The 20,107-nt window shown below is 41.4% G+C and overlaps 1 protein-coding gene and 1 long non-coding RNA gene across 2 annotated transcripts; both read left to right on the top strand.

Annotated features, from left to right (window-relative positions):
- The first annotated feature begins 306 nt into the window (after positions 1 to 306).
- Positions 307 to 660, top strand: LOC109154203 (agamous-like MADS-box protein AGL80). The gene has a single exon (XM_019302043.1). It carries the CDS (start codon positions 307 to 309, stop codon positions 658 to 660), a length of 354 nt encoding a protein of 117 aa, XP_019157588.1.
- Positions 661 to 2,237: 1,577 nt separating this feature from the next.
- Positions 2,238 to 19,293, top strand: LOC109154193. The gene is made up of 3 exons (XR_002049664.1): positions 2,238 to 2,367; positions 9,523 to 9,530; positions 19,281 to 19,293. It is a non-coding gene; the product is annotated as an uncharacterized LOC109154193 (long non-coding RNA).
- Positions 19,294 to 20,107: the final 814 nt, after the last annotated feature.

The raw sequence follows: 20,107 nt of genomic DNA, 5'->3' as shown, positions 1-20,107 counted from the left end.
ATTGCAGGTCAAGATAATAGTATTAAGAAGTAAATTTATAATGAGAGCATTTTGCATCACTCTTAATATAGAATATAATTCTCTTAATCATTAAATAGTAAAAATCAAATAAAAAAACCATAATAAGTCATATAATGTATATTAGGAAAAAAATATTCGTGACAGGCGGTAACATTATTGAAAAAAAAAATCATCTCAGTATGCATAATAGCCCACACAAGATCGACAAAGAATAAAAAACCACAAATATAATCGATCTTGAGCACTTAGCTTCTCGTTTCTCTTTTCTCTTTTCCAATCAATATCATGGCAAGAAGGAGATTAAATTTGGCATATATTGTCAATCAATCAAAACGAAAAGCATCCTACCAGAAAAGAAAGAGAGGGGTGGTCAAAAAGCTTAACGAGCTCACCGTTCTTTGTGATGCAGATGCTGGCATGATAATGTATAGCTCGTTTGAGCAGGGGCCAGTGATATGGCCTACCAGTGAAAGGGTTCAAGAACTGATTGCTAGGTTCATGCAATTGCCGGACGTGCAACAAACGCGGCGAATGATGAGCCAGGGCAGCTTTGTTGCGGAAAGGCTTGAAAACTGGCACTCTGCTTCTAAAATTGAAGCGAGAAAACAAGGAAAAGGAGATGAATGCACTGATGCATAAGATTTTTAGAAGAGAACAAATAATTGATTATCTGAGTTCCGTAGAATTAAACGATCTGGGTTGGGTTTTAAACACGAATATCGCTAAAAGTGTTATGAGGTTTGAAAGAGATTCCCCAACTCCGGCTCCTTTTCTCCCCGCTGCTCCTTCTCTTGCAACAGCGTCACCTACTGTTCTTGGGTCTAGGACTAGAAATGTGGTTGCTCTAGCAGATGTGTTTTCCGGGCAAACCTATAAACGCACAGTGGGTATACAAACTCCCATGTCTGCCAATCTTAATCCTGGAATCCCGTGGAGTTATCAGAATTAGGCTTTTATGAATGACAGTAATCAGAATGACCCAACTCAGGGGAGACCAGGTCATAATAGCACTCAGTAATCGAAATCCTTAAAGATTTTGCAAACTTCATTAATGATGTCTATGTTTTTTAATTTTATGCTGTTTTGTATTTTAATGCTGTTATTCATCTCCCTTTTACATATATATTCTATATACTCATATACATACAATCTCCAAGCAATACCGGGCAAACATGGCGCCAGAACTGACGAGTTGATAGGCCTAATTACAACAAAACATTCTTTGTATCTCTTTAATTTAGAATTAAATGTCCATAACGCCTTTATTCAACAAAATTTATTCATTATCAAAAAAATAAAAAAATGGATATAATTTCATTAGTTATATTATCTTTATTTTAATTTTAATTTCTACCATGCGAAGAGTATATATTCCTTACCTTCAAATTCATTAATATTAATTATATTCACTACATTGTTCATTGTCTTGTAATTAAATATAAAAGTTATAATAAAAAATACGTTATATATTTATTTACCAAATATTTTATTAATTCCATGCAAAAAAATATAAAATAGTTTGAACGAGGCCAGGGGAAAGAAATTTGGATAGGGAAAAATTCGGGGATTGAGGCCGGGAGATAGAAATACCCCACCCTACCCCGATTCTTATAACAACAACAACAACATTATTATTATTATTATTATTATTATTATTATTATTATTATTATTATTATTACTATTATTATTATTATTATTATTATTATTATTATATCGTTGTAGAGTGCTTGTATTGTATTTATACAGAGACGGATCCATAAAACCATCTGAGTAGGGGTGAAGTTTAAATGACGTTAGAAATGTCAATGACAAAATATCAAACAATCATAATAAGGTTAAAATAGAAAATATATTATAAATTACAATAAAATGTTTTTGACACAAATATATAAAATCAAAGTTCATATCCCTTTGCATTGACACAAATTATAATAGAAAGATGATTAATGACATATCTATTGTTCCAAGAATTAAATTAGACACAATTAATTGCACATGCAAAATCCTTCTTAAAATACAAAAATATAAAAAATCCAAAATTACAAAACACTTTGATAGTATCCAATTTTTTTGCCACAATAATTGTCGTTCATCATGGGTAGGGACACTATTACTGAGATAATCACTTTTATACGAAATGCGAATATGGATCGAAATAGAGTGGTTCGAATATCATCCACCAATATTACTGAAGATATTGTAAGAATGCTTTTACGAGAAGGTTTTATTGAAAACGTGAGAAAGCATCGAGAAAAAAAAAAACAAAAATAATTTTGTTTTAACCCTGCGACATAGAAGGAATAGGAAAAGACCCTATAGAAACATTTTCAATTTAAAACGGATTAGTCGACCCAGTTTACGAATCTATTCTAACTATCAACGAATCCCAAAAATTTTTTGTGGGATGGGAGTTGTAATTCTTTCTACTTCGCGAGGTATAATGATAGACCAAGAGGCTCGACTAGATGGAATCAAGGGAGAAATTTTGTGTTATATATGGTAATATTTTGAATAGAATATAAAAATTGGATCCAAAACTTCTTATTTGTAAAATTTAATTGGAAAAGGAAAAAAACTGGGGGAGTTATTGAATTTCGTTCTACCTCCATTAGTTGATACTTCAAGATCACTTACAATACCTGGGATGAAAGAACAAAAATAAATTCCTAAGGGTTTCATTATGAATCGTTTCAAAATTGTAGTTCCAAGTTTATTTACAGAATGAAGATCTAATTCTAAGTTCTATTTCATAAAACATCCAACGTATAGGTAGGTTTATATGGATACCCCCAATAAGTCAAATTTGAAGTATGTCCTTATGATTCAACCATAGGCCATATAATATATCAACTACGCGATGCCACAAAGATTTGAAGCATTCGTTTTTCAACTTTAACAAACATGCCTTTCATAGAAATAGAATTCGCGACGTAAAATATCAAGAAACATTTTTGAAAAAGGCAGATTTCAAATGAAGGTAAGGAATGAGAAATATGAAAATAAGAGTTACTGTTCGTAAAATTTGTGAGAAATCTCGATTGAAGGATGGTTCAACAATGCAAATTTGGTGTATCTTGATTGAAGAAAGAAAAGTTTGAGTAATGGTGCAAGAAAGTATGAAATGACGCTAATCTTGGGAGAAAACGAGGCTTAAAAGCACAAGGGAAGCACCCGAAGGCACACCGGGGAACGAATGAGAAAAATGATAGTGTTAAGGTCTTTCGGAGGGACTCATACTGACACTCACACCGTGAGTGCCAGCATGAGTCCTTGGCTGACTCTCTGATCAGTCTCAGAATGAGTGTGTTGATTAGATTCTAATTACAAGTTTTGAGTCATGAGTCTCAATGATTAGCATCACTCATGACTCCTTGTCCAGTACATTGCGGTTTGGCGCGAACTTTAGAATATATATAAATTTTAGTAGTTAGTTTTTCGATTTCTGATTTCTTCCTCTAGTCTTCTCTCCACATATCCATCTTAGAACCCTTCAAAACTTGTAATCCATGATCTAGTGGAAGATTTAAAGGAAGATTAACCCTTGCAATTGTAAATTCAATATCAATTTCCAGATTATTTCTTTCAATTTAATCATCAAGTTAAGTTCTCCGTTTTATATTTTTGCATTTATATTACTTGAACTTTTGAATTCCATGTTTATTACTTCAATTGATTCTAGTTTTACATTTCAATTATGAGTAGTTGAATATATCTAGGGATTTGAATTGAACGTCATTGTATGGATGCCAATGTGACTTGAATTGCATACATTATATTTTGTATTGCCTTCATGTTGAAATTGGTTATGAACTTGATGAAATAGAATGTAATCTTTCGTAGTTATGCCAGATTATGCAAGAGATATTTGGAATTGGTGAATCACCTATGATAATAGGGTTACACCATAGTCATATCTTTCATATTTCTTACTTTCCTTTGAGAAAAAGGGAGTTTGAAGGAAATGAGCACACAAAATGTTTGTTGAATTGCCTCATTTAGCCAAGTTGCCATGAGAATGGGACTTCGGATTAGTTGATAGTCTAATTGATCATGTTAGGAATAAAATGTAAATTTTGATGAGCCATATGTATTTTTGAAAAATCAAGTAGTCCCCAATTCTATTTTATTTGAGTCAGTTTAAGTCTACATAGTTTGGTGCACCCATATCATACAACCCATGTACAAGTCTGGAAGATCATAATTTATTTGAAGAAGTTAAGCGGGATTATGGCTTAACACAATTATGATGCGGATAAGTCACCAAGAACCATGCTAGAAGAGTTGGATGATATGTGTATAAACTATGCTAAATGGTCCTAAGTTTGAATCTCAAGTTAAGCATTTTTACCCTACTTGGGAGACTAAGGAGCACCAAGAGGGAGACTAACCCCAAAGAAGGAGACTAGCTAGCTTGGGAGACTAACCTCAAAGAAGGAGACTAGCTAGCTTGGGAGACTAACCAAGTTGGAGACTAAGTAAAAAGTAGACTAACCAAGATGAATGCACAAGTCTCACAAAATTCATGCACCAGATGAAGAAACACACCAAGTATGGTGGACCAAGTACAAAATCGAAACAGAGCATCTGACCATGAACAACTATGAAGTTTTTACAGAAGGTTCCAGTATATTAGTCTACAAGGATCGTGAAGGAGAAAATGAACAGATATATTTTCATCTAAACATCAATCTTTTTACGGTGGAACCGGAGATGCTCGAAGGAGGCTGATTCACGGAGATATTGCTTTATACTCAAGCAAGAATCAGCAGATAAATTATTTGATCAACTTGATATGTCAGAACATTTATGAATGACAAGAAATGTCAAGATTGCCGCGTCGAACTTATTCAAATCTTGGAGGCTACGAAATTCAAGATACGACAACGGGCAAAATATTCAAATCATCTGACAAAAGGCGAAAAGACTTCTACCTAATATTTCAGATCAAGTTGACAATTTTATTTTGATCAACTACATACGAAGATGGACGATCGAGATCGAAAGTTGATCAACGGGCAAATAACTTTCATTGGCTATAAATTGCCCAAGCAGACTTGAAGAACAATACGAATTCTACACTTGAACAACGGCTAAAAATTTAAGATATTCAAGCAAGAGAAAAGCAAGAAATATTCAAATCAGCCAAGAAGCAATATATTGAGCTATATACGATAGAATTCAAGTCTGAGTGAGAGAAATTTTTTATCTCTTTGTAATATTCTCTACTGAGTGTAGAAAGAGGGCGGAGTAACTAGAGAGAGTGAAAAACCCTGGTTGAGTGTAGCTTTTTGCGTAGCACTCGTTGTAAAGGACAGAGTAACAAGGGGAGCTTGTGAAAACCCTGTGAGAGCGTAGCTTTGTGCATAGTTCTCGTTGTGTAGGAGTACAGCTTGGTACGAAGTACTCGGGAAGGCGGAGTAACAAGAGGAGCTTGCGAAAAACCTTGGAGGTGTGTAGCTTTGTGCGAAGCACTCGGAGAAGTGTCCGTGGACACCTATTCACTATTGTATCTGGGTGATCGAAGAATAGTGAATTTCCTCCTTGAAGTGAAAGGAGAAGAGTGGAGTAGGAGAATTACACCATCTCCGAACCACTATAAATCTCTCTCTCTCTATTTACTTACTGCTCATATATTTTGTGCATGCTTATTCTAACTGCGAACTAACCCGATTACGATTTATCGCTTATCTTTATCGATTATAATTTGGACAACATTGCCAAAGATATTTTGTTTAAGGCCGTAGATGACACCATATTCCCAAGGATTCGAAAGTGCACCACATCAAAAGAAATATGGGATACACTTATCGGTATAGGTGAAGGCGATGAACAAGAAAAGGATAACAAACTAACCATTGCCATGAAGAGGTTCGAAGATTTCAAAATGCTACCGAACGAAAGCATCACCGACATGGAAGCTCGATTAATTAAAATCCTTGGAGAAATCACGGATCTGGGAATGACCATTACCCAGAAGGAAATATCGCTCAAAGTGTTACGCGGATTACCTACAAGTGGGGATATGAAGGTGACTGCAATGTGCGACCATAGATATCTAAGGGCATTATCTACGGATAAACTCTTTAGTGATCTTAAGGCGTATGAATTCGAAATGAAGACACGAGTCGAAGAAGAACGTGATGAACGAACATCCGCACTGATGGTCGAACAACCATCCTCATCAAGGTCAGCGGTAAATAATGATTTTTTATCTGACGAACAATTTTCCCTATTTGTTAGGAAATTCAAAAAGTTCATGCGGAAAAACAAAGGGTCACCACAAGGAAATTCTTTTCGAGAAAATAGAAGATCAAGAAGGGAACCAATCGAAGATAACACAAATGTGTGCTACAATTGTAGAAAGCCTGGACATTTTATGGCCGAATGTCCACACCCCAAGGCGAACAAAAATTCGAATACTTCTAACTCTCCACAGGTGGAATACAAATCCAAACAAAAGAAATTCAAAAAGGACAAACGGAAGGCTCTAATAAGCGATCCGCTAGACGCAAGTGAATCCGAAGAATCATCTAGCGACGAGAGTGATTCATGACAAGAAGATACGACGCTACTATGTTTAGTAAGCAAGACATCCGAACATGAGGAATGCTTAATGGCGCGTGAAACTGACGAAGAGGAAGTTTGGTATTTCGATAGCGGATGCTCTCGACATATGACCGGCAATAAAGCTAGTCTAGTTGAGTTCAAAAGTATCGAAGGACCAAAAGTAGTGTTCGGTGGAAACGATCGATATGGAATGACAAAAGAAACAGGCGCAATTATGAAAAATGGTTTACGAATTGATGATGTATCCTATGTCGAAGGATTAAAATTCAACTTGTTTAGTACAAGTCAATTTTGCGACAAAGGATATCTCGTAGAATTTTACAAAGGCAAATGTCAAGTCAAGGACGAATCTATGAATGAAGTCGTACTCGCCGGATCAAGAAAGAAAAATATGTATGTTGTAGATTGGAGTACAACAAAGGATTCTGTATGCTTGATGGCAAACAATTCGAATTAAGCTAGTTGGGAATGGCACAAAAAGCTAAATCATTTGAATTTCAAAACCATCAACAAGCTTGCAAGAAATAAGCTAGTCGAAGGACTACCCAACATTGTGTTCAAAAAGGATCAAATATGTGACGCATGCCAGAAAGGAAAACAAATCAAAACATCATTCAAAGCCAAAACTCAAGAGTCGACATCAAGACCCTTAAGTCTACTGTACATGGATTTATTTGGTCCAGTAGACCCAGTAAGTATAAGTGGTAAGAAATATACTTTGGTTGTTGTTGATGATTTTTCCAGGTACACATGGACAATATTCATCAAGAAAAAGGATGAAGTGTTATCAAAGTTGCCAGAGTTGTTGAAGCTACTGCAAGTCGAAAAAGACATGAATTGCAACAATACGAACCGATCGAGGAACAGAATTTGTGAACAGAGTGATTCAATCATACTGTAACTCACAAGGAATCTTACACCAATTATCTGCCGCACGAACGCCGCAAATAAATGGTGTAGCTGAAAGAAGAAGTCGAACACTCAAGGAAGCCGCACGAGTCATGATAACAGTTGCCGGTCTACCAAAGAGATTTTGGGCAGAAGCAATCAACACGGCGTGCTATACTCAAAATCGCAGTCTAATCCCCAAGTTCTATAACAAAACACCATATGAATTATGGAAAGGGAGAAAACCCTATCTCACCTATTTTCATACATTTGGTTGTAAATATTTTGTACTTGTTAATGGAAAGTCTCAATTAAAGACTTTTGACGAGCGAGCGGATGAAGGAACTTTCTTAGGATATTCGTCTACTAGCAATGTAACACCCCGTGTTACGACCCCTAAACCCAAATTAATTAATTAATTACTCAGCCCAAAAAGGGAGTTAAAATCCATTAATTAGCTAAAAAGGGGTCCACCATAGTCCATGGGCCCTTATCCCTAAAGTCAATCCCTTAGTCCTATAGGAAATAGAATTAGAAAACCCTTACCACTTAGACCCTAATTGGGACTCTTAGATATATAAATAGGGACAAAGGAGGCACCTAGAACTCACACCACAATAACTTTCACCACACAAGAATTCCCATAGGAGAAATCAAGAAAGAAGAAATCTTAATGAATGACCCTTCATAGCCAAGGAAATTAATTAAGGCTAAGAGGTAACCCATGTCTCAACCAAACCTATTTTCCTTGCAATGATCTCCTTCTTTGGCTCCCTCTATATACTTGTGTCTTGACGAATTTCTTTATGATATTTGCGATATAATCTTGATTAATAGATGTAATGATTTTATGAGTGATCTTGATGATCATGATGTTAAAAAGAGGTTCTTGATGTTTATGTGATAATTCTTGATAAATCTTGATGATTCTTGATGATGAAAATAAAATATGATTTTGATGATTTGGGTGGGATTAGAGCCCTAGGTTGGATTGGGAATTTGTATTGAGACGTTCTTGATTTATATTAGGGTGGGGATTCGCATGTTCGGGTGTTGTTTATGTTTAGAAGTCATGTTAGGATGTGTTCAATATGATTCTTGCTTTTGATCCATTAATTGCCTATATGGTGTCGTTAATTGCGTTTAAAAGTGTCTAGGCATGGTTTCGGGTTCCACGAAGGATCCCGGGATGCGTATTTGATAAAAAAGTCAGTGGGGGGGGGGGGGGGGGGGTAGGTGGCGGGTACCCCTACGGGCAGCAGGAAGCCGACGGGCAGCCGTCTGCCTGCCGGGCACCCGCTGCCCGGAAGTTGTCGCCGGCGTGTGGCCCTCCTCCCACCGGCTACCCGCTGGTTTGTCACCAACCCCGGGTCTTTGGCTTCCCCGTTTGATGTCCCCCATTCCCCGTGGTGTCCCAACGGACCCTGTTTTTCGTACTTGAGTCTAGTTTGTTGTTTCGGGTACCGTTCGTAGGATAAAAGAGTCTTAGGAATTGCATGCTAGTTGAATCGGTAACCCGTTGACCTAGGTGGAAGTTGTATGAACCCCTTAGGACTGTTCTTAGTATGTGAACGATCACACGTAAGCTTATTTATGTGCCTCCCCCTTCCCAATGTGCTATTATGTGTTATGTGATGCATGATTCCCCAATTTGGGTGCGACCAAATTGGCTATACGGGCAGTTGGATTGGTTGAGAACCATCCCAACTGTTAACCAGGCTGGTTGCGATCGGTCAGGCATATAAATATTATATAGGGTTGCGGTCCACTGTTTTGTTACTTATGGGCCTCGGGTGCTATGACCCACCGACCTGGACGCGCCAGGCAGTGTGTAGGGCCAATAAGCCCGAGGAAGGCTGTAGTCCACCGACTTGAGTAATCAGGCGGTGTGTAGGGCTACGGCTGGCTGCGATCCACCGAGTGATGGACCAGCGGTGTGTAGGGTCGTAGTCTCCGAGGATTATCGCCCACCGACTGAGTCCCTCAGCAGTGTGTAGGGCCTGATCCGCTATGACCCATTGATTGTGCCCGTCAACGGTGTGTAGGATCGTAAGTCCCCCCTTGTAAAGTGGATCACAGTCGACCGACTTCGCGCGTCAGCGGTGTGTAGGACTGTGATCCGCCGCTGAGTTCGTCAGCGGTCTATAGAATTGGTTGCGATCAACTCCCTTCATGCTGCGGTATGAGGCAGGGTGCTGCGGGGCCGTGTTAGATCTATATGCACTAACCCTCATGTTACGGGCATGCGATTGGTCCTGTGGCGCCACCAAAGTATGGTTGTGTGACACAAATGATGATGAGATGATGATATGATTGATTTGAAAGTGATCTGTGACCTTAGTTGCGTATTCTTTATGATGGTTGTTTCTACTTAACTGTTATCATTGATTATTGTGCTTGCCCCTATTTGCTGAGTCTATTCCTTGTTTTAAAGCAAGAGTCTCTTAAGTCAATATCTTCCTGCTTCAAAATGGTTTTCATATATCTATATATATCTATCTATATTGTATTTCAACGCGTTGGAGTGGGTTACCAGCATCATTCGCTGAACAGATATATTTGGCTTTCAGGCACTGATGAATAGACCCGGAGCGCGCTAGAGATCCGAAGCATAGATTAGTTAGTTTCTCTTTCGGCCTGCGTGCCATGATTATGTATTGACATTTGTATTGAGGATTTTAGTTAGTTAGCCTATGCGTCTGAATTCTCTAGCTCAGATGTGGCATAGCACCCCGCACACTTATGTTGATTTTGGGATTTAATAAGAATTCACCTTTATTATATAAGTTTTAAAAGTTTAAAAATTTCGGGGTGTTACAGTTGGTATCAGAGCCTAAATTGACCCTAGGATAAGACCCTTAAGATCAGATGTTAGCACATTAAGCTTAAACTCTAGGAGCTCAGGAACATAGGATTTAGGAAAAATAGGATGTGACACCCCGAAATCCAAATTCAGTTAAGGGATTAATTGAGTAATTAATCCTATTTCAAATTGTAATTTAATTCCTTAAATTCCTGAAATTTAATAGTTGGGGACTAGTAATTGACTAGTCAACCCCAAAGTCAAAGTTGTAAATTGAGCTTTGTAAGGAGTTCCCTTGTTCCTTACACTTCCTTATGTTAGTAAGGGTGTTCTTGACCTTTCACTTGTTGTTGGTAATGTAACCTAACCTAGTAGACCAATTTCATTCTGTCCTTACACTTTTCTAAAAATCTAGATCCACCCTCTCTTTAAAAGGTGAGTAGCTTTTCTTCCAAGCCAAGTTGGAACCTTGTCAAAACTTCAAGAGTTGCTTCCAAGATTCAACCTTTCTTATATTTGGGCATCTAGGAGGGAAAGATCTAAGTTCATCTTGTGTTTTTGGTTTTATCTAAGGTGTCTTTTCTTAAAGATAGGATCTTTATGATCTTTTGGTATGTTCTTGAAGTGGGTTTGGAAGGTGAGCCTAGTGAGGAGCTTGTTGAGGTGTAAAGTGAAGTCTTTAGTCTACGAGAGGTAACCCATGCTCTACAAAATCTATTTTGCTTATCTATATGTGATTTCTTGGATTCTACATGTGTTTTGCTATGAAATGTGAGTTTTTATGCATTGTCTTGTGAAAATGCATATCTAGAGCTTGTGTTTAGGGTTCATTTGTTCCATTGCTTGGCATTTCCTTTGATTCAAGTCATTTTGTTGTATTTGGTGAGATTTGGCATGTTTTAGACTTGAATTTGAGTTTGGAGAAGAAAATCCGCGAAGTGTTGAATTGTGGTACAGGGGTGTACCCGCGGGCGGAACGGCGGGTAGGGGTCCAACCCGCCACCCACCCGCGGGGTATATTGGCCGGGAAGCTTGTTCCCGCGTGCGGAACCGCGGGTAGAGGCCTACCCGCAGGTACAGTGTTGGTGTTGTTTGGGGATTTGTTCCCCTTGATTCTTTTGACTTGGTATTTGGTCTTTTGACTTGCCGTTGTTCTTTTGTGGAACTATTTGAGTGTCTTCTTGATGTTTCGTATGTCTAGAACTATGTTGTAGGTATCCATGTAGGCTTTTGGTGCCTTGAATTGTGCTAAGTGTTCAACATTGTGATTCGTTGAACCGTGATGAGTCTTCTGTGTTCTTCGGAACTACGTTTGGTTTACCCGTTTGATAAGCATGCTAGTTTGGTGTTTAAATGATAGCATGTGTGTTGTTTGTACCTTCCTATTGGTTGATGATAACTTGTGTTATGCATCGTTGTTGTTTTTGGGTTGTGACCCATTCCTTGATTGAGTATGGTTTCATATCTTCGGTGTGATTCGTTGATTGATTCCTGTTGAGGTGTGATGCGTGTGTGGCTTTACCTGGATTGCACGATTAGTGGTATGGGACACTAGTCACCAAGGTATTGCAGCGGTCCTCGTGGTGGCCGTGACATGATTCTGGAGTTGTGACCTTTTGTGTAAGGTTCACGTGATTCTTGGGTGGCATGTGTTGCCGTGTGTGTGTACGGTACCCTCGTGTACTATGAAATTGGTGGTCTTGTTGGTGGTTTGTTGGTGGGAGACGACGGTCCCAGGTGGGAAAAGGTTGGACTAAGAAGTACAGGGGTCCTGGAGGTAATGGTTGGAAGAAGATACAAGGTTGGGGGTAGCCATAAGGTTGGAACCGGGCATAAGGAAGGCATATCAACTCGTGATGGGTGATGTCACGAGGGCTTGTGTAACCGTTGTTGTGAGTTCTCTTCTTGTGACGTGCAAGGGCATGTGTTGCCATCGTCTTGTCTTTATCCTTTGTGTTGTGGTTATCCGTTGTGGTTTGGGATGTGTTCCCGTATCCTTGTTGAGAGTGTTGACTCTTGTGTTGACTATTGCTCTTGGTTTTGTACTTATATACTTATGTATTCCGATTCCAAAATGGCTTTACAACTTATATCTTATCTATGTATGATATTTCACATGTATTGGTGGGTTGCAGCATTATTCGCTGACCGGGCGTCATCCCATGTTTTATTGTGTTTTTTCAGGTGATGTCTAGGCGAGTGCGCAGTCTAGTGCCTGTTAGCATAGCTTCTCCCGTTTGTTTTATGGCCTGTGTGCCGATCTAGTTGTAGACTTTTGAGACTATGGTTTAGTTGTAAACAATGCAGATATCGCCGTAGCATTCATCCTTGTTGGTGAACGTGGCATAACACCCCGTGACTTGGATTTATGTTTATCCAGTTATCTTTTAGTCTTTCGCTGTGATTGTTGTTAGCTCAGTTATCTGCATGTTTAAGGCTTTTAAATAGCTTGTTTTTAGGGGGTGTACAGTTGGTATCAGAGCCTGGGTTTGAACCTATGAAGGAGTTAAGTCTAGACTTGCTAAGTGGCTAAGTGTGGTTTGAGACCTTTAAGCGACCTTAAGAATCTAAGTGTTAGGCTTAGGACTCTAGGTTGCGCGGTGAATTGAGTGTTGCTTTCTGTTCTTTGCTTGCTTGCTATCTTTTTGTAACCGTGTTGTTGTTGTAGAAGTTTGCGATGCCTCCTCGTCCCCGAGCTCGCACCCCGGAGACCCCAACAAATGAGCAGCTCACTCAGAATCTCCACCAGTTGATGCAGACGCTCAGTGAAGCCTTGTCGAACAACAACCACGCTTTGCCGCCTCCTCAACCTGCTGGGCACCGCGATATAGGTCGCTTGGTGTCAGGACATAGGCCGCCCACCTTCGCGGGTGAAGAAGACCCGGTGGTCTTAGAAGAATGGTTAACGGTGTTCGACAAGATCTTCGCAGTTGTGGGGTGCCCCGAAGAGAGAAGAGTGGAACTGGCAACGTTCTACTTCTGCCAAGAAGCTGATCTGTGGTGGGTCCATGAGGGTCCGGCCTTCCTTGAAGTGCCCGAGTTCGACTGTTCCGCGCTTAAGGATAAGATGCGCGAGAGGTTTTACCCAACGCATATGCGAGCCGCCATGTTTGATGAGTTCCTTCACCTGCAGCAAGGATCTCTGTCTGTGGTCGAGTACCACAAGAAGTTTTTGGAGTTGGCGCGCTTTGCTCGGGTACTTGTGCCTACGGAGCTTGCTAAGGTTGAGAGATTCGTTGTCGGTCTGAATTATGAGGCACGAAAAGCGTTGACAGTGAGTAGGCCAAGTTCCCATAAGGATGCGTATCTGAGCGCTGCGGATCTGTATCGCGTTCAACAGCTTCAGAAAGGATCTTACGAGCTAGCCAGGAAAAGGGTTGAGAGTGGACGTTCTTCTACCTTCAAGAAGCCACGACCGGGTTTTCAAGCCAAGAACGTGTCATCCTGATCTCAAGGACCTAATCGGATGGAGCTAAGGGATCAAGCTAAGTTGTTTCCATGCCGAAGATGTGGGAAGGTGCACGCGGGCCAAGATTTTCATGGCCAAGTGCTTCGGTGTTTCCGATGTGGAGATCGTGGTCACAAGGTCGCGGAGTGTCCCCAGCAAGCCGGTCAGAGAATGTTGCGACCACCCCCGGGAGTCGGAGGAGCCCAGGGAGGTAGTTCGGGTCGTGGAGCAGTTAGAGCTAGGCCACCAGGGAGGGTCATCATGATGGGGTGTTCGCAGGCAGAGTCTGAGGGTTTGGTGGAGGAGGAATTGGCAGGTAATCCTATCCTAGCCTATCCTTGTTTTTCGCGAATATCCTGCTCCTTGTTGTCTTGAAGTGTTACCTTGTGTTTCGTTGTTGTCTATATGAGTTACTTGGCAATCATTGGCATGTTTTCCTTTGGTAATGATTCCTTTGGAGTTAGGTGTAAACTCTTCTTGCCTTTCGTAATGATTCCTTTGGAGTTAGGTGTAAACTCTTCTTGTTAAGTGACTTCTTTAGTTTGGCATTGGTAATTTTGGAGTTAGGTGTAAACTTTTCTTGTTAAGTGACTTCTTTAGTTTGGCATATAAGTTTCATTGTGGAGTTAGCTATCCGTCTTTGGAATGAGTTGTGATTGGGTTAATTCTACAATCCTTATATTTGGTTATTCTTGCAACTATCCTTTTTTAGGAATCCTCTAAATTTGTCCCAAGTATTCTTTGAAAGTTGAAGTCAGCAAATCCATACGAAAAATCCTTCCTTGTGTAGCTTAAGAATCAAGCAAAGTGTTTAATTGTAGCCCTTGAGTTTTGAACCCGAGCCTATTCTTTACCAACCCAACCTCTAAACCACATGAGCTAATTATCTTCCTCAGAACTTACTCAATTTTAATTCCATTTAAACTATAAAAATCCTCACTTTACCCAAATCCCCAAATTAAATCATCTTTTCCCCAATCTTTTCCACAATCCCTAATTTCCCAAATTTCTTCCTTTCTTCTTCTTCCCAACCCGTGAACCACCAAGCGCCCAACCCCCCCCCCCCTCGCCATGCCAGCAACCCGCCACCCCAACGCCGGCGTAGCAGCCAGCCGCCACCGCCTCGCCGTTCGCCGCCGATCGCTACTGTCGTTCGCCGCTGTCGAAGCTGCGTTGCCGAGAGAGAGAGAGAAGCCGAGCGAGAGAGAGAGAGAGCAGCGAGAGAGAGAGGAGAAAAGAGGAGAAGCCTTGGGTCCTTTTGTTGAGCTTTGGGTCATCTTCAATCATGCCTAGAAGGTCAAGCCTGACAAGAAAAGCGGAATGAGTGCATACCCATTACCTCGTCCTTGAAGGTAAAGCTTTTGATCAGGAATCTTTTCATGATTCTTTGTTGGATATGCTTAGATTCCAAGGCTTGTTGGATGGGTTTCTCGCCATAAGGGCCGAGACTTACCCGAGTTTGGTTAAGGAATTTTATCGTCACATGGTTGTGACAAAGGAGGGTGATAAGCTTGAGATCACTTCTAAAGTGAGAGGTGTGAAGGTTGTGTTATCTGAAAAGAGGCTGGCTCAGCTTTTGACTTTTGACTGCTTCTGGAGTTGCTCAGTACAGTGGTCATTCATGGATTAGTACGGATACCATGGGGTACCGGGATTATTTGGGTTATCTATTGGGCTGTACGAGTGGTTTCACTCAAGCTTCAAGGCCAGAGAAAAAGTGGTTGTCCGCGGAGCAACGGATTTTGGTTATGTTGGTATCGGATTGTTTGTTGCCTAATAACAACAAAAACAAGTTGTTGGGAAAGTTGGAGTGCACCTTTGCCTTTTGCCTCAAGAACATGGTTAAGTTCAACTTGCCAGCTTTGATGTTGCAGCATATGGTTTTCTGTCGGGACCATAACCGGAAAAGTCTACCGTACGGGATGGTGTTAAGCTGGGTTTTGGTTAGAAATGGTGTAAGCGTGGATGGTTGTCTTCCGAAGGCCGTGGGAAAGTTGGTGTTGGATGCCACCAATCTTCAGAGTTGCAATTTGTTTCAACTGGAGGATGGTGATTACATCACGCTGGAAGATGTGGCAAGGAAAGCACCGGAGGAAAGGTCCGTGTTGGCAACGGAGATTGGGATTCACGCCGGGAAGTTGAGCCTTGCAGTCCAGAGTTTGGGAGGCGATGAAGAAGTTGAAGATGAGGCCGATCGTGAGGATGAGGTGGAAGCACCGGAAGCGGTTGAGGCCGAGGAAAGTGACTCAGAAAGTGAAGAGAACCAACGAAGAAGAGAAGCCCGCACCAAGAGGGAGCACGACTCCATGACGCATGAGGAGCGTGTGGTCACCTTGCTTCGTCAGTAGAACCGCATGATCGAGGAGGGTTTTGCCTACATGAAGACACAGTTTGTCACAGTTAACCAGAGGCTAGACCCGATTGAAGCTAGTTCAAGCCGCAAAGGAGAAGATGATGAAGAATCTGAGGAGGCCGAGGAGTCGGAGAGTGAGGACTTCTAGCTTGTGTTGTGGTTGTCCGTGTTCGCCTTTGTGCTTGTTTTGCTTGTTTCTTTGTTGTTTGTTTAGCTTGGTAGTTGGTGTTGGTTGTCTATATCTTAGTTGTTGTTTAGAAGTCGGTGTTTGTGTTGAGGCTAGAGTTCTTGATGCTCAATTATTTGTTTGTTTAACTCTTGCCAACCCTTGATTTGAAATGCTTACTTTCTTGCTTTGAAATTCTTGTGAATTCTTTTGGAAACTTTGACCAAAAGAGTGTGTTCTTGAACCTCTTGTCACAATGTTGTTACTTTTCACCGTTTGCTTTAATTCGCCGTACCCAAGCTTCGGGGACGAAGCTTCTTTGAAGGGGGAGAGGATGTGACACCCCGAAATCCAAATTCAATTAAGGGATTAATTGAGTATTTAATCCTATTTCAAATTGTAATTTAATTCCTTAAATTCCTGAAATTTAATAGTTGGGGACTAGAAATTGACTAGTCAACCCCAAAGTCAAAGTTGTACATTGAGCTTTGTAAGGAATTCCCTTGTTCCTTACACTTCCTTATGTTAGTAAGGGTGTTCTTGACCTTTCACTTGTTGTTGGTAATGTAACCTAACCTAGTAGACCAATTTCATTCTGTCCTTACACTTTTCTAAAAATCTAGTTCATCTTGTGTTTTTGGTTTTATCTAAGGTGTCTTTTCTTAAAGATAGGATCTTTATGATCTTTTGGTATGTTCTTGAAGTGGGTTTGGAAGGTGAGCCTAGTGAGGAGCTTGTTGAGGTGTAAAGTGAAGTCTTTAGTCTACGAGAGGTAACCCATGCTCTACAAAATCTATTTTGCTTACCTATATGTGATTTCTTGCTATGAAATGTGAATGTTTATGCATTGTCTTGTGAAAATGCATATCTAGAGCTTGTGTTTAGGGTTCATTTGTGCCATTGCTTGGCATTTCCTTTGATTCAAGTCATTTTGTTGTATTTGGTGAGATTTGGCATGTTTTGGACTTGAATTTGAGTTTGGAGAAGAAAATCCGCGAAGTGTTGAATTGTGGTACAGGGGTGTACCCGTGGGCGGAACGGCGGGTAGGGGTCCAACCCGCGGCCTACCCGCGGGGTACATTGGCCGGGAAGCCTGTACCCGCGGGCGGAACCGCGGGTAGAGGCCTACCCGTGGGTAGGCCCACGGGTAGGCCTCTACCCGCGGTTCCGCCCACGGGTAGGCCAATGTACAGTGTTGGTGTTGTTTGGGGATTTGTTCCCCGTGATTCTTTTGACTTGGTATTTGGTCTTTTGATTTCCCGATGTTCTTTTGTGGAACTATTTGAGTGTCTTCTTGATGTTTCGTATGTCTAGAACTATGTGGTAGGTATCCATGTAGGCTTTTGGTGCCTTGAATTGTGCTAAGTGTTCAACATTGTGATTCGTTGAACGGTGATGAGTCTTCGGTGTTCTTCGGAACTACGTTTGATTTACCCGTTTGATAAGCATGCTAGTTTGGTGTTTAAATGCTAGCATGTGTGTTGTTTGTACCTTCCTATTGGTTGATGATAACTTGTGTTATGCATCGTTGTTGTTGTTGTCCTGTGACCCATTGCTTGATTGAGTATGGTTTCATATCTTCGTTGTGATCCGTTGATTGATTCCTGTTGAGGTGTGATGCATGTGTGGCTTTACCTGGATTGCACGATTAGTGGTATGGGACACTAGTCACCAAGGTATTGCGGCGGTCCTCGTGGTGGCCGTGACGTGAATATGGAGTTGTGACCTATTGTGTAAGGTTCACGTTATTCTTGGGTGACATGTGTTACCGTGTGTGTGTACGGTACCCTCGTGTACTATGAAATTGGTGGTCTTGTTGGTGGTTTGTTGGTGGGGGACGACGGTCCTTGGGAGGGAAAATGTTGGACTAAGAAGTACAGGGGTCCTGGAGGTAATGGTTGGAAGAAGATACAAGGTTGGGGGTAGCCATAAGGTTGGAACCGGACATAAGGATGGCATATCAACTCGTGATGGGTGATGTCACGAGGACTTGTGTAGCCGTTGTTGTGACTTCTCTTCTTGTGACATGTGTAGTCACAAGGGCATGTGTTGCCTAGGCATGTGTTGCCATCGGTCTTGTCTTTATCCTTTGTGGTTTGGGATGTGTTCCCGTATCTTTGTTGAGAGTGTTGAGTCTTGTGTTGACTATTACTCTTTGTTTTGTACTTATATACTTATGTATTCCGTTTCGAAAATGGCTTTACAACTTATATCTTATCTATGTATGTTATTTCACATGTATTGGTGGGTTACCAGCATTATTCGCTGACCGGGCGTCGTCCCATGTTTTATTGTGTTCTTTCAGGTGTTGTTTAGGCGAGTGCGTAGTCTAGTACCTGTTAGCATAGCTTCTCCCGTTTGTTTTATGGCCTGTGTGCCGATCTAGTTGTACTCTTTTGAGACTATGGTTTAGTTGTAAACAATGCAGATATCGGCATAGCGTTCATCCTTGTTGGTGAACGTGGCATAACACCCCGTGACTTGGATTTATGTTTATCCAGTTATCTTTTAGTCTTCCGCTATGTTTGTTGTTAGCTCAGTTATCTGCATGTTTAAGGCTTTTAAACAGCTTGTTTTTAGGGGGTGTTACATAGGACGCGCGGTGAGATTATGAGCCTACCTATCATCACATAACCTCCCCTCACTTTATCCCTCATTAATTTAAGGAACTCCCCTTCGCTTATCACATCCAGGTAAGGGTACAAAACTCTAACTCAACGTTACTATAAAACATTGGCTCTATAGATCAGCATCATGGCACCAACCAGAAGACAATCAAGGACTCCGGAACCCGCTACACATGACCCCCTGGCTCAAACCCTACAGCAACTAACCCAAGTCGCCCAAGCACTAAGCGACGTAGCTCTCTGCAACAACCGACCACCACCACCTCCACCAAACACAAACTCAGAAGTCGCTCGACAAGTTTCAAACCATAGACCACCCACTTTCTCGGGAGAAGAAGATCCCGCCATCCTTGAGGAATGGAATCGGACCTTCGACAAAATTCTGGGGTTGGTAGAATGCCCAGAGGAACGTCGTGTAGAGGTAGCCTCATTCTACTTCGGGCACGAGGCAGACCTTTGGTGGATCTACGAGGGACCCACTTACAGGCAAGAACCAGGATTCAACTGGGAAAACCTGAAAACACGACTGCGAGAACGATTCTACCCAGCCCACGTAAGAGCATCTATGCACGAAGAGTTCCTCCACCTAAAACAGGGAACGACTACCATCATGGAATACAATAAATGATTCCTCGAACTGGCATGCTTCGCGGCAGAACTAGTCCCCACAGAGACGACCAAAATAGAGAGATTTGTATCAGGCCTCAACTTCGAAGCCCGAAAAGCACTAGTAGTAAGCAGACCCCGGACCCTCAACGAGGCCTACTCCAGTGCCGCCAATCTCTATCGAATCCAACTACTATAGCGTGGGGTTCAGGAACAGATTCGAAAGAGAAGAACAGGAGGTGGGGCACCACCTTTGAAAAGAACAAGAAACGACGCTAACACAAGGCCGAGACATCCAGCTGGACAGAGGCCACCCCCAGGAAACAACGAAGCTAATACAGGGAGCTACCCTTGCCTAAAATGCAGCAAAAACCATAGAGGCAAGGACTGCATGGGGAACCCCTTACGATGCTTCAACTGTGGAAAGGAAGGGCACAAGTCCTTCCACTGCACTCTACCCTCGAACTCACGCCCTATGGCCATGGGCTAACGCGAAGGCACGGACAATCAAGGAAATTACGGTGCCCCCGGAAAAGTGTTCATCATGAGCTGCACGCAAGCTGAACTTGAGGACAAGGACAACCTCGATGAAGAAAACATGGTCCCAAGAGACGAAGATCACGCAAA

This window comes from Ipomoea nil, unplaced genomic scaffold (genome assembly GCF_001879475.1).
Source record: "Ipomoea nil cultivar Tokyo-kokei standard unplaced genomic scaffold, Asagao_1.1 scaffold2610, whole genome shotgun sequence".
NCBI lineage: Eukaryota > Viridiplantae > Streptophyta > Magnoliopsida > Solanales > Convolvulaceae > Ipomoea > Ipomoea nil.
Note: the sequence above shows the minus strand (reverse complement) of the source record. Positions and strands in the feature narration are given on the sequence as shown.

Coding starts and splice junctions, on each gene's coding strand:
- LOC109154203 (XM_019302043.1), top strand. CDS start 307: ATGGCAAGAAGGAGATTAAATTTGGCATATATTGTCAATCAATCAAAA.